The sequence below is a fragment of the Varroa jacobsoni genome, unplaced genomic scaffold (assembly GCF_002532875.2).
Source record: "Varroa jacobsoni isolate VJ856 unplaced genomic scaffold, vjacob_1.0 scaffold_645, whole genome shotgun sequence".
In the NCBI taxonomy this organism is placed as follows: domain Eukaryota; kingdom Metazoa; phylum Arthropoda; class Arachnida; order Mesostigmata; family Varroidae; genus Varroa; species Varroa jacobsoni.
The window spans coordinates 9,655-26,242 of record NW_019213547.1 but is presented as its reverse complement, the minus strand read 5'-3'; the positions used below and the strand labels follow the sequence as shown (position 1 = coordinate 26,242).

At 41.7% G+C, this 16,588-nt stretch overlaps 1 protein-coding gene across 2 annotated transcripts in view; it reads left to right on the top strand.

Moving 5' to 3' along the window:
- LOC111262313 (uncharacterized) overlaps window positions 1–15,031 on the top strand; it is an 85,740-nt gene extending 70,709 nt beyond the window's left edge. The window contains exons 2-9 of one of the 2 annotated variants that reach the window (XM_022836467.2): window positions 3,852–4,214; window positions 4,327–4,539; window positions 6,276–6,529; window positions 7,165–7,398; window positions 7,678–8,019; window positions 9,271–9,689; window positions 9,847–10,378; window positions 10,576–15,031. In XM_022836467.2, the coding sequence (XP_022692202.1) occupies window positions 3,852–4,214; window positions 4,327–4,539; window positions 6,276–6,529; window positions 7,165–7,398; window positions 7,678–8,019; window positions 9,271–9,689; window positions 9,847–10,378; window positions 10,576–10,824 (2,606 nt within the window). In that variant the 3' untranslated portion in view covers window positions 10,825–15,031. Of the gene's footprint in view, window positions 1–3,851; window positions 4,215–4,326; window positions 4,729–6,275; window positions 6,530–7,164; window positions 7,399–7,677; window positions 8,020–9,270; window positions 9,690–9,846; window positions 10,379–10,575 lie in introns of both variants that reach the window. The other variant, XM_022836465.2, reaches the window with a different exon arrangement.
- Window positions 15,032–16,588: the final 1,557 nt, after the last annotated feature.

The window sequence follows — 16,588 nt, the reverse complement described above, 5'->3', positions numbered from 1 at the left end:
AGATATATATATATATATATATATATATATATATATATATATATATGGAGAGAGAGAGAGAGAGATAGCGCCTTTAAGCAAGAATTGAGGGAACGACCCTTTTATATTTTAAAATTACATTACTAAACTCCATATGCGTAATATTTTGATCGACGACCCTAACCATTTTCGGGCTGATACTGTAATCCTATCACTGTCGAGCTGGACGATAAATTGTGCAAAGAGAAGTTATTTTTAAATTAAAGATCGGGGGGTCTATGGCGAATGCATTCAATTACCGATCGGTAGCTAAAAATATACGTGGCGTGGTGTTGTCATGGTGAAAAATGGCCCGTTTTTACTGTTTACTAGTTTCGACTGATATCTTCAATGACTTATTGAAATCTCGTTAGTTACTAATGCTAGAGGTATATCGCTTTACAAAATGGCAATAATGCATAAATCCTAGAAAAAAATTCTATCAAGCTTGTAGCATCACCACAGGTGTCAGTCTGGGCGTTGCAACAAGTTGTAGAGCAATATTTTCCTACGTTACTTTTTCTTTACACGTTATTGTGGCATGCGGCCCACTTTTCATCAGCTATGATCGACCGCTTTAGCAACAACTACGCGCGAATGGAGTCTGTGAAGTTTCGCAGATGGAAACACGATTGGATATTACATAAATTTATGTGACATCCAAATATTGAGTATTTTCATAGCCGACTTCCTTCAAAGTGTTTGAAACTATTTGATGATTTTAGTTTTTTTGGCAGTATCAGAAATAAGTTACCGATTTCCATAATTGGTCTACAACTACGAGGAACTTCTCTCAGATAGAATTTTTTTGGAACGAAAGCGACAGAATTACCTTTAGGCCTTTTCTTCCGATAATACGTTTCGACAATTAGTCGAAAAATTTTTCTCTGGGCCTGAGCAGTGTTTGTGCCTTCATCGTAATAGAACTGTGGAATCAAGCGACATTCTGCAGACATTTCAGTCATCTTCAAGACGCTCTATCTTGAGTTTGAATAAAGGCACTGCAACGACGTAGTACTACGAAATTTCTTTGAAACAAGACTAACGCCGACCCAACATGGCTTATATTATCGGATTCTCATCTAGCCATCTAGCTAGAAAGACGGTCAATACTTTTTCCACAAGTCAATGTATAGTGTCACAGCCTGTGCTAATGGATTCTGGGCACTGTCGCAATAAAAAGGAGGATGTTGCTCAAATGTGCAGCACTTTTAAAGTAAAGCACAATTAAAAGGTAGCAGGAGGAGTAAGGATGGCGCTTCTGAGTGTTGCCAGAGGGAGTCGCCACCGATACTACTGTTTCGTAACTTAATAATTATAGCAGGCGTCGAGGTGCGTGTGCATCAGCGAACGCGCTGTCGGAACAGCCGGCGGAAAGGTTCCGGTTCGAGTAAGTTAAACAGGCGTCGCAAAGCTACAACGACGGCTTGACGACGTGGGGGGATAGTATCGCACCCCCGCTAAATCAAATCTTGTACAGCTGTCGACCAAGAATCACCGTTTGGCCAGAACTAATGTGTCACGACAGCTCATACCGGTTCAACGACAAATATTTCGGGTGTGGAGTTCTTTTTAGTTTTTGCATTGTATAATACTTGTATGTTTCGATGTGCTCGAAAGGAGGATATTTCGTCGTTGTACCGTTATTGTCCAGATTTGTGCCTTTACGCTACAAGGGAATGAATCGTGGTGACATGCTGGCATACGGAGAGATAATATGGATCAACATAAGATCATCCTGATGATGATAAAAGTGTGTTAAGAAACACTGCTTGTTTCTTGAGATTAGTCGTGGTCATGAAGCAGAGAGGGCAGAAAACCGGCGACGTCTCACCATAACGCCGGCTCTGACCGCTGTTTTGACACTGGTACTATGTAGGGCCTGCCCCGTTTGACTTTTTCTTATCATCACCATTACTACAAAAGGTAGCTACCACTGGCGGAAATGTGGTCTGTGGTCAACCGTGAACAAACCTCAGGCAAGCTGAATGATGCCAAATAACTAAAACAGGGTTGTGGTGATTTCGTACGTGTGAAGTTCGCTTGCAGAAATAAATCGACTTAATACGGAACAGATATAAGCTGTCCAACTGTAATGTGAGGAACATTAGAGCGGGTGACGCTTGTCCCAGTTTCGCTGCAGACAAAACTTTATAACGGTGAAGTTGTCAGAGTGGTGGTGATCGTACGGTACCTCACATAGCGGATCGTATTTGCGCGTGTAGTTCATTGACAAAAAACCAAGGCATCGACGGCTGGCAGCATCGCTACGTGTGCAGATTACAGATAATATAAGTTATGTGTGTCCGTGTTAGACTTAAACCGAAGTACAAATTTGGGGCGGTTCGTTTATTTACAGCAGCTATGTGCCATAAGTATACACAAACATAATAATATATAATAGTATAAGTAATTATGAGAATAATCGTCATACAAGACGTGTTGCTGGTGGGTTTGGTTATTACAAGAAGGTCGTATGAAGAATGACCAGATGGGTTTATACGTAAACGGCATGCATCGTGAATCCGAGCGCTTACGCAGCGTTTTATGGAAATTCTCCGAACAAAGTAGCTTGCAGACTTGGTAGAGCGAGGAAACGTACTGTGAAGCACGGGGTTTTGCGGCATCAAACAATGAGGGTCCTACGCGGTCACTTCGCTAGATTTAATCTACCCCATACTTAAGTTCTATGTAGTGCAATAGTGATGTAAATGTGGTTCGACTTTTGTACATATTTGTGCAACAAGGCGATTTGTATTTTAATTTTTATCTAGCTAGGAAGGCTATCAGCGGGATTATGCTGCTCATAAAGTACAAAAAAATCCACTTTTGGATCACTTTTTAGAAGTGCTAGCATCGGAGATATGTCATGAACACGTCTCTACTAGGCATAAGTGGAGTTAATTGACGCTAAAAAGCGGTGGTGGACAGGGATGGAATGAAGCTCCATTAAAATCTTCTGCTCAATTAGGTCACATCATGGGTCAATTTCATCATTTTTGTATACGTGGGACGTGTCACACCTTGAACTACAGGCGTGATAGCAACAGGAAAGGTTGTGTCCGTCTCATCTGGGGAAATTGCGCTATCCGGGCCTTGTGTGCATCGGAATTGTACGGCAACTTATAGTGACGCTGTGACAAATCGAGATAAGAAGAAGGGTGCCTTTTTAAGATGTCTTGTAGATTTCGTAGTCAACTAATAAAAATAAAGGTAGCAACAAGCGAAGTAATCCGCTCGGAAAGCTGATTAGACTAGATCCCATGCTTATATTAGAAACTACTGGTTCTCGGAACGTTTTCAAATGAATGTACGCTGACCATCAGATGAAATGATATAGAAGATAAACACCAACTGGGGCCATGTGGGGAAGGCCACGACGTAAAATTCTGACTTACAACTCTAAAAAAAAACCCACATCTACCGTGTTAGTTGCGTCAGAAAAAAACTAATGATGTAGGACATTATGTCAAGGATCGTAATCTGACATGATGCCATTTGTGTGGATTTTCATAGCTTCTGTATGTGGGTTGGATTGCAGATGCAAATCTTAACTGGCGACTAATTGTTTCAGATGGAGGACCCATTTTTTATCGCTGGGCCTCTATCCTAGCCTAGTAGATTGATGAGACAAAATATGTAAGCATATGCTTTGTGGAATATTGAGGCTAGTTGGCATTAATTAACGCAAAATCCAAACAATTAAACCGCGTGCATTATCGTTTTAATTATATTTTTTCTTAGACCTAAGTGGCCTTTCGATACATACACACAGAGACATTATTTTATGATTGAAAAAAACAGAAATTAACGTCCTTTATGTCCCATTTCAGGATGCATTCGGGCTGTGGCCGGAGCCTCGCCAAGCTCAACTACTTCGGCCATCGATGACTTCAAATGCCCCGAGCAGTTTGGCTATTATGCAGATACAATTGACTGCTCGAAGTACTTTGTCTGTGTATTTGGAGACCCGCTTCACGAAAGCTGTACAGGCGGGCTATATTTCAGCGTTGAGCTGCAGACCTGTGACTGGCCAAGAAATGTACAATGCTCTACAGCCGGAAATAATCCATTGACTACTAACAATTCTAACCCCGAATCGAAAAAAAAAGAAGGTTCATCCATTGACAAAAAGGCTGAGAGCGCTGTCCTTTCCTTGACAAGCACTCACAAGAAATCCTCAACCAGACCCATTGGTGAGCTCCCTTCTATAGCTATACATAGGTGCTTTTAATTCAAATCGCTCTATATTCCTTCTATATTTTATTTTCATCACTTTATGATCAACTCTGATTTTCTACCCTTTAGGTTCGACAACATCGGCTCCGTCAACAACTTTGCGGCCTTCGATCATTCGCGACTTCCAATCGCTATACGAGGACATCATCTCTGGCAACAGCTCCTCGGCCAAGGAGGTTTCGCCGCCGCTGTCGAACGCGTACGACCCGCAACAACCCGAATACGATGAAGCTGTGCCACCCGTCGTCGACTCAGAGGGCGGAATCCACATCTCGGACGCAGGTAAAGCCTTCGGTAGCAGCAGCCTCGCTTCGAGGACTACTTCCTCCTCCAAGTTGACCTCTCCGCGTTGGAGTAAGGTCTCGTCCGCGAGACTCCGCTCGCTCGACGTCGAGAAAGACCAAAGGATTGACATCGACAAGCGATTTGGCAGCGCCACCTACTTAGGTCCGTACCACGACTTCGGGACTGGTGAGATTCGCGACCACAAATAGGACGAGTGTTCTCCCGTCTCGTCGACGACAACAACATCCATCAGCACCGCCACTATTCGAATTGCCCCGCTCGCTTGTAGCAGTAATATCCACAACAACAGCAGCAGTAAAAGATGATTTCGCAATGCGCGTAACTGCCACTACACTTCTGATAAACTGACTCCAAAAAAACAGTACTAAAAAAAGAAAAATTGCAAACTAAGCTAATTGAATGACTGGGTTTGACCGCTTCGCTTGATTTTGCGTCACGTGTAAAAATAGCGTGCAGCACAACGTAAAAAAGACGAATACAACTGCATCCCCCATCTCAAAAGCATTATCTACGCGTTCGACAGTCTTGAAATCGGTCGAAGTGTAGTGACTAAATGCGTGCAGCGATCGGCCTCGAGCAGGTCGCTGTCCAATGCTAAAGTATATGTCCCGTGTCGTGTGTCACGTGCTGCATGGTATCCAGCGATACCTAAAGTCTGAATGATGATTAAACTATGTCCTAATATTTGGCGTCTAAAATAATCTACATCGTGGGTAACATAACGTTCGTCCGAAATCCGGGTGGTGTTAAGCGTTCGCTGTGCCGTAAACGTTCGTCGCGTAAACCGGTCTATTATTATTTGACTGTCTATCTTCTCCTTGATCGAGATCCGCCAATCCACTGATTCGCGTCCTGCGTTCTGAAGAAAGCAGCACCAGGCATGTGTGTTACTGCATTATAGTTCCAATTACTGTGCTCGTTTCAAGCGTCCTCTGTGTACAGGGTAATTATTATAAGCTGGGAAAGGTTCATGACAACGAGGAAATTGCTACCCGTGAGTCTCTTTTCTATTCCAGCTGATCTGTGCTCTGGATACGTCCGTTTTTATGTCCTGTGTCAATGGCTTCCGGTTGGATTTCGTCCAGTTTATGTTTTATCAGTCATGGTCTTATTTTTTTTTTCATTAACCATCTATCAACCTAAGCGAGACGTTCGCATGCATTAGTTTTTGCACCAACAATCGTCCGTACCAAGCATCCATTGTTACTACCGTAAGATACAAGCGCACAGATGATACGCCATTTAACTATAATTTAAATATATCAAGCTCTTTAGGAAATCTTCTTAAGTAAACTGCTGTTTTTAACTAGAGAAGACGAATATTGCCAATCCCCAGAGTAAACAAATTTCAAAGCCCTATTAAATGTGCATCTGCTTATGATATGTAATTGAATTGAAGACCTCACTTATTAGAAATCACCCACGCTAAATAAAAATAATTAGTCGTGTTACTAAATTGCTTGACTAAAACATCAATCAAAAAAACAGTTAGGTAGCTTATACAGCTTCAATAAATCACAGCTAAAAAGTAACGAAGTAAACAAATGCACGAACTTCGAACACATCCGTCAGACGGACACGAATAGATTTAAGGTTATGACCAACTAGAGTATAGTCGACATAAACTCACTGCTACTTATTTGTTCTTATTCGGCCGAAACTATGGATTCGTGTGATCTTGCTTTACGTGCCTAAAATCGGGCGTAAATCAGGTCGACCTGATAAGATCATTTCACCTCCAATCGTTACCGGACCGGGCCGATCTGGCCGCGCGCGTAACCTCAATCACCAAGAAGACGTGAGTGTGTTTGTTCGACCCCTTCAGTACGAAAAGAAAATTTCGAACGATGGCGGCCCGCCAATCTACTATGCGGACAAAGCGGAAAATCCCTCGAAAGAAATTGTTCTTGTTAGCTACCCACGTGATGGCCGCTATAGAGAGTTAGCGGTTTACGAGCCGCCTCAGGTAAGGAACTGTGTCAAACATTATGAAAATGGCTTCTTAAGTTGTATGTAATGTTGCTATGGTGACCATTACGAACAAGTAAGCTGTCTTACTCTCGTAGAATGGGTTTGAATCAGACTGGTAGCATGTGATGTTTATCGTTTGCTTATTTAGAATAAAAATGATTTGTGATAATATAGATACGAGGTAACGATTGCTCTACCTCTATGATTTTTCTCTTTGTAATATTGGTTTATATGGCTGGTGTTTCAACTCTAATCCTAACCTTAGCGACTTCACCATGTTAAGGTGAAATTGCTATGTTGTACTCCCGACTGCTTTACACGGTTGTTCCTCATATATCGTATCGTTTTGTCTAGAGCGAAACCTTCGTGTTTAAGCACCTCTAACAGAGGCTATTGACACTTGCTAGTTGCGTATTTTCTCTAGCGGCCTACGGTAACTAATTGAATGCTGGTCAATATACCTGTACCTGGGTCACAGGACAGATATCAACTTATTCAAGAAGCCATAGCACGTGTCGCATAGTTAGAATGTCGCATACAGGTGTCACTCTTTTTACTAACACTTTATGGGTTTTACATTGTTCATTGAATCCACCTCTAATGATGACGATACAAATCGACATCTTGCAGACGTCCCAGCGCCAGATCTACACTTACACGAACCGTAACCAGCGCTACTACGCTCCGCAGCCTAAGACACCCTCGTACAACTTCCCCAACGATCTGCTGCGAGCTCCACCCAGGCTTTCTGAGCCACCTAAAGTCGTAACGTCCTCACCTGTATCCCGAGTTCAGGACACGCGATACTTCAACTTCAACACGTTCACACCAGCCCCACCGCCTCCACCCCGCTACGTGCCACCCGTGGGTTCTCACCCTCTACTGACTACTAGCATCGTTTACAGACAACGCACAGACTAAGCATCCCAAGACATTTTCTGAAAATTTTTTCGAGTAATAAGTATCTGTTTTGCATTGCATTATTCTGCTATATACATACGACAATCATACGATTAAATGGGGGTTTATTTTGACTTTTTGTAATAGGATGGCTGTGATCATGTGGTCAATTTCCCGGGAACATTTTTCATGCCTAGCATTGTTTGACATATTTATTGAATGTATATGATCGATGTCGAGCAGGCGCTTCCTGAGGTCGTTACTGCACCCGCAGTTCGAGCAGTTGCAGTGACATCTCCCTCGAATCAACCGGTGCAATCGCTTGGTGGACTACATAGCTCCCAAGTGTCACATTCATCGCCGACTTCACATCACACCTCGCATGAGGAGGACGTCGATCAGGAGGATTACGATGACTATGGCTCATACGAAGATTATCAGAGTAATAACCCCCCGTTGACGACGCACCGACCTTTGCCACCCCCGCCAACAAGTACCTCAACGACAACAACACCACGACCGGCCACGCGAAGAACGACCCGCCCATATCGGCCTCCCGTGCAGACTAGCACATCTGCGCCCTCTGTAAGTACATGCCGTTACGAATATATCTTGTATTTGTTGGATAAAGCTCAGGCCATTCATGTGCTGTAGGATCCATGGAGGTAGAAATGAACTGCGGGTGTTATGTAGTAAACGCCAGATAACGCTAACAGTTAGCGCTTGAAATTGGCGGTCTTTAGAGGGTAGAGTTGCATATATTTAGTAGAATATAGTGTATAAGATCATAACTAGTTTTTAATGACAGAAGCCTCTTATATATACCACTGCTGAAATTTGGTGCCTACTTCATGACTGTGAGCAAGAAGATGGTGTATGTATGCATGTATAGTAAAACTTAAAATATTTTTATTGCTACTTCTATTAACTGCAGGAAAGGATGTATTGCAGTAGATGTAATCGCTTTGTTTATCCCGAGACAAAACGGGAAGTGTGTCTCAGCTAATATTTTTGCTATCAGAAATAGAAAATTAATTGCAAGCTTTCTATACGATCATTCATAACAGCCCACAACAAATATAGTGGACGTTTATAACAAAGAAATCAACAAACCGAACGAGCCAGATTTAAACATATCGACGGTGAGCTTCCTCAATGAAAGAACGCTACACCGTCAGATTTTAGCCTATTCTCCTCAATGACAGGTGCCATAGGAGAAGTCTGTTAAGTAAATAAACATCAAAGAATGGAAATTAACGAACTTCACTTACAAGTTATCTGTTAGTAATTGGCCAAGGACTGTCAAGATCCACTCTTTGTCATTCGTTGTTTTCCTTCTTATCTTTAAAAATATTCACAAATGTCACTGTGGGATGAACCGCTTGGTTTGACACGGCCATCATAACGTGAGGTAGATACTCTACTGTGAAGAGATTTTTCTTAAATTCGCTCTTTTTTTTTTGCCTTGTTTTAAAGGTCGTTAGCTTTCCACGTGTTCAACCTAAATCGCATATACAATAAATAGATACTTCTAAAAGAAACTCATTGATAGCTCTAGCTTAATCACGAAGTCAGCGAGCTTCTTCTAATATTTTTTTAGGTTTTCCTATTATCGGGGTGTCAGCTTTACACTTTTGATCCTGCTTTCCATAGTATCTAACCATCTGAATAAATTGACACTTTCGACTATGACTTAGTAATTATTTTATTGACAAACTATAATTATTTATTTATAGCCGTTTCAGCTGCGACTAGGAATCTGTTGATAACTGAAGACAATTTTCAACTAAGATATCAAGTGTCTTTTTCAAACAATACACTTAATCAACAAATTAGCGGCAATCATCTTCTGGTCGAACCGGAGTACGTCGTCCTGTTACTAGGCCGCCTGGTCCTCCGACGACGTCTAGGCCGGCTTTCCGTCCCCAAAACGTCTACCCGACGCCAGTACCTTACGAAACAGCAGCAAAGTGCTCGCGAGATACTTGTCGCCTACCCGACTGTAACTGCGCTGGATCAGAGATTCCCGGTGGATTATTACCAAAGGAGGTACCTCAGGTGGTCCTGCTTACGTTCGACGATGCCGTGAACGACCTCAACAAGGATCATTACAGAGATATCTTCGATAGCGGCCGTAAGAATCCGAATGGATGTCCAATCCGGGGGACATTCTATGTTTCACACGAATGGACTGATTACGGCCAAGTTCAGAACCTCTACTCGAAGGGCCACGAGATGGCCTCGCATACGGTCACGTAAGTCGCTATAGAACGAGTGCGGTCCCCAAATTCTTGAATATTTCAATTGAATTTTCGCAGGCGCCCCCAGAGGCATATTGAACATCTTTAATAATAATCACTTCTCAAAACTAACATTACACCTATCCCTGGATTTATTAACGTGCTTTCACAGTCATAGCTTTGGTGAAAAGTTCTCCGAGCAGCAGTGGTTCAAGGAAGTTGCTGGCCAACGTGAGATTCTCCATCTATATGGGGGCGTGAAGCTCGAAGACGTTCGAGGCATGCGGGCCCCTTTTTTGCAAATTGGAGGTAACAAGCAGTTCAAAATGCTTCACGAATACAACTTCACCTACGATTCGTCCATGCCTGTCTTCGAAAATAACCCTCCCTATTGGCCATACACATTGGATTATGCCATGTCGCACGAATGCATGATTACTCCGTGCCCCAGCAAAAGTTTTCCAGGCGTCTGGGAAGTTGGCATGGTGATGTGGGTCGACCTTCGAGGAGGCCGTTGTTCAATGGGTGACGCCTGCTCGAATCCGCCTGATGACGACGGCGTCCACAAGGTTCTCATGAAGAATTTCAACAGACATTACAAAGGCAATCGGGCGCCTTTTAACCTGTTCTATCATTCGGCTTGGTTCAATACCGAACATCACAAAAAAGGCTTCCTACGATTCCTCGATGAAATTCTTTCTAAGGTATACATTCGGACATTTTGCTCATAAGTTTTTCTTGGGAGCAATTAGAATTAGTTACTATGACGACTACTAGTAACTGAATGGAACTAATTTAATTATTTAGGCACACTTATAGTGGTGACTTTATCCCATTCTATCTGCGACGCCCAAATTTCATTTACAATAGTAACATGGCGGATTAACTTCCACGATATCAGGGAGACGTCTGGCTGATCACCAATACGCAACTGATCGATTGGATCCGCCATCCTACGTCTAACTCGCACATCAACTCGTTTACGCCATGGCAATGTAATTATAGTGATCGACCAGGATTATGTCATCATCCTACGACGTGTTCACTGCTATACAAAGGCGGAGTCCGTTACATGAAGACTTGCCAACCGTGTCCCGATGTCTACCCGTGGGTTGGAAATACCGGATATGGAGGAAAGGGTGCCAAGTAGGCCACACTCGAAAGTTATCATATTGTTAATATATCATATAGTACAGACGGTTAATTGTGTGTTGCCCGTAAAACATGATTAATCGTAGCCAGGTAAGCACAAGAAAAGGAAACCCTAACGCGTCGACGCTAGTAGACACGATTGAACTAGGCGGACACGACCTTAGACGCCGATAAATAAGCAAACCTCCTTTTAGAAGTTCATCTATCACGCAAACATAGACAGGCAGATGAACATTGATACAATCAACGCTCGTTCGATTCATTCATTTAATTACTCTGTATCTAGTTTTGCGCCATTTAAATTTTTTTCCGTTCTGTAGCGCCGCATGCGCTTTTTTTTGGCATTCCGTTTCCTCGAACGATTTGCTTGAACAAACGTCGTTATAGGTAATTAGAAATACTTGCAATCTACCTATTCACACGAACATGTGCGCTAGAGACTCCAATATGTCGGCGCCAAAGACTGCTAGCGACATGTGGGAAACCTGATAAGGCCTATTTGAACACGAGTTCTTGATTTACCTCTGTACTAAAAGAAATTATCCATGTCCAGAGGCAGTAGACCAACATATAGCGACGTATTGTTCCAATCAAAGCTGGGTCGTTTAAAGATAGAAAAGGCTTTCCTTTTCCTTGAAGGGTAGAAATAAGCTGTGATTTAGCGACGAAGTATTTTCAGGAGGTCGTTTCGTAAAAACCAACTAACAACAAGCGTGGGCCATAAGTATTTTATAATTTTATAATACTGAATAATAACCGTGATAATATCCCCCCACACCCCCCCCCCTCTATCTATAATAATCATTCTAACAATTATATCAGATCAACAAATTAACAACAGACAACCAAGTTACAGCCAAACAGATATCTGCAGGACGTACTGGTATAATAGAAGCAAGATCGGTGCGATTTGTTGGGCACACAATCAAGAGACGCCAAACGCCAAACAACAAGGCTGTGCAGGACGACAAACCTGCGTACAAAGGTTATTCAGTTTTTGCACGGACACTGCGTCGAGTTCATTGCAAGACGATGGAGGACTTCTTGACAGCTGGTCAATTGTGCGCATTGAACGCCCAAGGGAAAGACGAACGAATCAAAAAACACTTGCGATTTGACCAGAAGGAAAACTTGACAAATGACCTAAAGTAGATCATCTATTACGACCCGCACCGGTACTATGTCTGATCGATCGCTGCGCCATAGAAGTTCATTTGAATATTATTATAATTAGTGATCATTATTATTGTTATTATGATATTTAAAGTGGAATATTGACGTGTGTGTAATGTTAATGTTATGATGAAATGCTAGTGGGAGTGTTATCAGTATAATAATATGTAGTGTTTGCGAGCATACGAGACGCCTTGGCCGAAACCTTTTTCTACCTGAAAAGTATAGGATGCTTATGAACTCGAAGTTCTGTTTGAGAGACCTTCACTTTGGCAAGCACTCATCATCAACCAACATATGTCAGGGACGGCTTACACATTTTACGTGAATGGCGATGGCTATTTTTTTTTTTTTTTTGTTAAATCAGAATGCTAGAGCCGTCCTCTGAGAAGTTCACATAGGCCACTGTGTTGTTCTTCGATTTAATTTTCGCATGACACCTTAGTAACGTATTTATATTATCAGCCTGAAGCTCTAGAGATCCTTTCGAAAACAATCATTATTTCAAAATAGCTTGTAGAAGAACGTTAGTTGTCAGGCTAGTTGCCCCAGCTGACGATGCGATGCAGGACTAGTTAAAGAAAGCCTTTCTGCTACTGATCCTACTGTAATGTTAAGATAATTTGAGATTACGCATTATTATATAAGTGTTGCTAAAAATAGTAATAATGACTATTATATAATATGGCGCGTACGTGGCAGTCTGGCTGCCTCATCAGTAGTACTAAAAATAATATGAGGAGTAACACCTAACTGACCGACAATGTTCACCATAACGGCAGGATTCTTCATTATGAATTAACATTGCTCATTGGATACGTTCATATGAGTACACGTCATAATCGCCTGGCGGAACATGCCTGATCTGTAACTAGCGCAAATTCAGCAATTCGTATAATCTGCTTTTTGCTTATCTAAAAGCACTTATTGTTAGCTCAACTTAAACTTTCACACGGAATTCAAGATACTTCATACCTTTGTTAAGAAGGTTCAGACAATGCAGATCAAGCGTGGCCCCGACCGTGGAGGATAGAGAAAACACGCTGGCGGTTCCTCAAAATATATGCGTGTTAAGTTTTAGTTAAAGTCCGATTGTCCAAGCCGTATTCTAAATGTCCTCGTGAAAATTAAGCTAGTTAAAAATAATCTTGGAACTCCCTCAAAGACCTTACAAATTCTACCTGCAGAACCCATATCATTCGTTGTATTATGCAGAAAGTTCGCTACCGTTTAATAACAGCTGTATGATGTTGTCCTTGATCTTTTAGACAAATCTGTGTGCACCCCATTAAAATTAAGCCTTTCGTGTGTTTTACGGCCCCTTAGATAGCTTGCATTTGAAACGATACCACTAATACTTACATTCACAGCGTATCGGATGCGTGTCGGCGTTCACTAGACAATAAGGACATTTCAAGCAACACAGGATATAGTTAGTATTGTTTGCTATCCCCCACCTTTTGTCGAATTTCATATTATATCATTGTTATTATTCGACAACTCAAATACTGAAGGTAACTCTTATCGTAATTGACTTATACCGTCCGGGCTATGTATTCGAATTGTCGGATTTTCATTCTCACGATTTACTAACAATATGCCGTCAGCGAAACACGACGCCAGTGGGTTAATCGAAATACAGACAGGTGCTGAGGAGTGTTATATTCATATGCATTCGAATAGAATATACGGAAAAGGGCAGTAAACAGGTTAAGATGTCGAGTGAACCCAGGCAGGTGAACTTAGGTCAGTTGGGTCTGCGACAGTCTATGACGCTAGACTTTTAAACAGGCTAAATGAAGGCCAAGCCTAAAACACGTTGAAACATATGCCGAACAAAATGACTATCCCGACTGGTACTCACTCGGTGATACAGACCACTTTACCTACAACGAAATTCAAATCTAGTTACTGCTGCACAGAAAGAAATGTCCCCGCCGCATTACTGATATTTGCCAAAAACACCTCGGCTGTATTGATATCTACCTAGGCTAGCAGCGCCTTAGTCCAGCTACCGTACGACATGTTCATCGATTTGAAAAATGGCGCCATTTTTTAAAACGCGCTTTTCAAAAGTGTAACAACACGCATGTGCGGAAAGAAGCAGTTTGCGAGTCAAAAATCCACGAACGCTTCGGCCTGCTCAGTTCGCCTGATCTTCTTCGGTGGCCGCCAATGAAAACGCCAGACACGAGACTGTCAGCAGAGCTGAGATATGAATCTGAAGAAGTTTTCACTATTGCAATCTCTGCTATTCGCTGCGATAAGGCAGATGTGTGCCGATAGCTCAATACAATTCAACGATTGTACAGCGCCCCTTTACAAACATACAATCGCACATGGTGCCTAGATTACTCATACGTTTCGGAAATACTCGAATCATTCTAAAGTACTTGGATCTAGTGAGGTCGTCGCTGCCGCCCCGCCGCTTCGCAGGATATTGACAGTATTGGAAAACGAGTAAAATTAGGGTAGGGAGATACGTTCATATCGCACAGAATATTTTCTAGCGGCCACGCAGATATGCATGAAATTATTACCTTAGTAAATTGCTGTATGTTTTTGACGAAATTACACTTATTGCAATAATTAGTGCGGTCGCTGTATAAACACTGGTGATTTGTTACACAGTTTTACAAACAAAACGGCTCAAGAAAAAACGATCGATGTTATAGTCTGACGTAGCGTTCGCCATAGAGACGGCTATATATCGGCGATATATCAGGGGAGGTTGATTAAATAGAAAATCCTTGCCAGTTGATTGACGAGACACATTAACAAATACATCTCGTGCAAGGGGCGTGGCGTTATATCGTTACCAAGTATCCTCGCCCAGAACCAATGCTAGAATTAAGATGTAAATACCATTCAGAGCAAATTGTAAATAGATAAAATATTGATAGTGAAGTTTGTGATGCGTTAAGAACAGCACAATTGTTCGTTCCGTTTGTTCATTCGACTACAAACAGGAAATAAGAATAAAAACCCATGTCTACGCATAAGAACTGTTTGTCTTCCAGCGGCCAAACGAATGTCAATTTATCATTGATTAGATGCCTAGCGTAGAACTTACCTCAACGATAACATAATGACCCTGTCTTCTTTCTTCTACACAGTATCCATCAAGAGATAAGTGCGTTTTTAATGACGTTTGAAAATGTGTATCAACTTATTGTTTAAGTCATCCTATTTTCGCGGCGAAAATAATGTCAATATACCTGTCGTGCTGCATTGATAACACTTGCCGTTTGCCCAAAGTGGGTTTCCATTGCACCCTGGCTGCTGTGTAATAGTACTCGTTTACTAGACAAACTTGGTCGTATTGAAGCGTACACAATAGCTTTCCGTTCCCCGGCTATTCTACCAGTTCATACATTGTAACCTCTAAACTTACCTAGTAATCACGTAGTTGATGAAAAACTTTATACCTTTAAACGTTTTCCATCATCGAATTATGGGTTTTCATATTTGATGAAGATCACATTATTAAGACTCTAACCATTCCTACGACGGCAAGCTTGGTCATAGGAAATATCAAACAAACGGCAGATTTGATAGTTTTGATTTGAGGGATCATTACTAAATGTTATTGTTGTTATTACTACCAATGAGCCGGCTGTATGTTGCAGCATGGTATATGTTAGGGGTTCTTTGCTCATTGCTACGAATAGCTAAAAATAGCTAATGATGATGATGCTAAGGCCAATGAGAGAGTGATTTTCTTGTCCAGGAATAAATGTAGGACCTTCAAATCAAAAACATATAACATCTTTATGGATACCTAGCTTACTTTTCCTCCCATACACCAACGTAATTACTAATTCATTGTAGCCACTGATGATCACCGGGCACCATAATACAATTACCCGTTTGCCCTGGCTATTAAAGCTACGCTAGACAGCCAAGTCGTGCGACATCAATTGAAGTAACAGTCGGCCCGTTTATGTGTTTAGTGTTTCACACATCGACGCCATCCACCTTTTCTTTCGCTAAACCGTTTATACTTAATATTGAGGAAAATATACTATAATAAATTTAATATTGCTAAACTGTGTAATCCGTGACGCTGTACAACGATGACTAGATTGTGAAATGCAGACTTTGGCAAAGTCTGCATTCTCTCATGCATGATTTCTCGGAATCGTGCGATACATGCACACTCACGCTCATCGGGATTGCGTCGATAAATGTCAACATGCTTTGGTACGTCAACAGGGTTTAGTTGAACGTGTATCAAGTTTTTTTTCCGTAAACTTTGCATCTTCAGCATATCAAGGGCTAGTGGAAATGTCGCTGTTATAAGCTCAGAACAAAGATTCAAGTTAATTTGGGATGTGTGAAATGAGATGTGAAAGCCGTACAAATAGATACCAATTTATTGTACAGCCTCACATAGCTTTCTATTCCACAGGTATTTCTATGATTTTGAACCAGGTATACTGTCTGATTAAAAAGTTCATCAAGGTTGATGGGATCGATTTGCGTGAACAAGAGCTAGTTTGCCGAAGCTACAGTAAAATCGTGCGGATGATAACCTGTGTGAAGCTGTGACTGACGTCGCATCACAATGCAAAAGGTAGCGTCGAAGC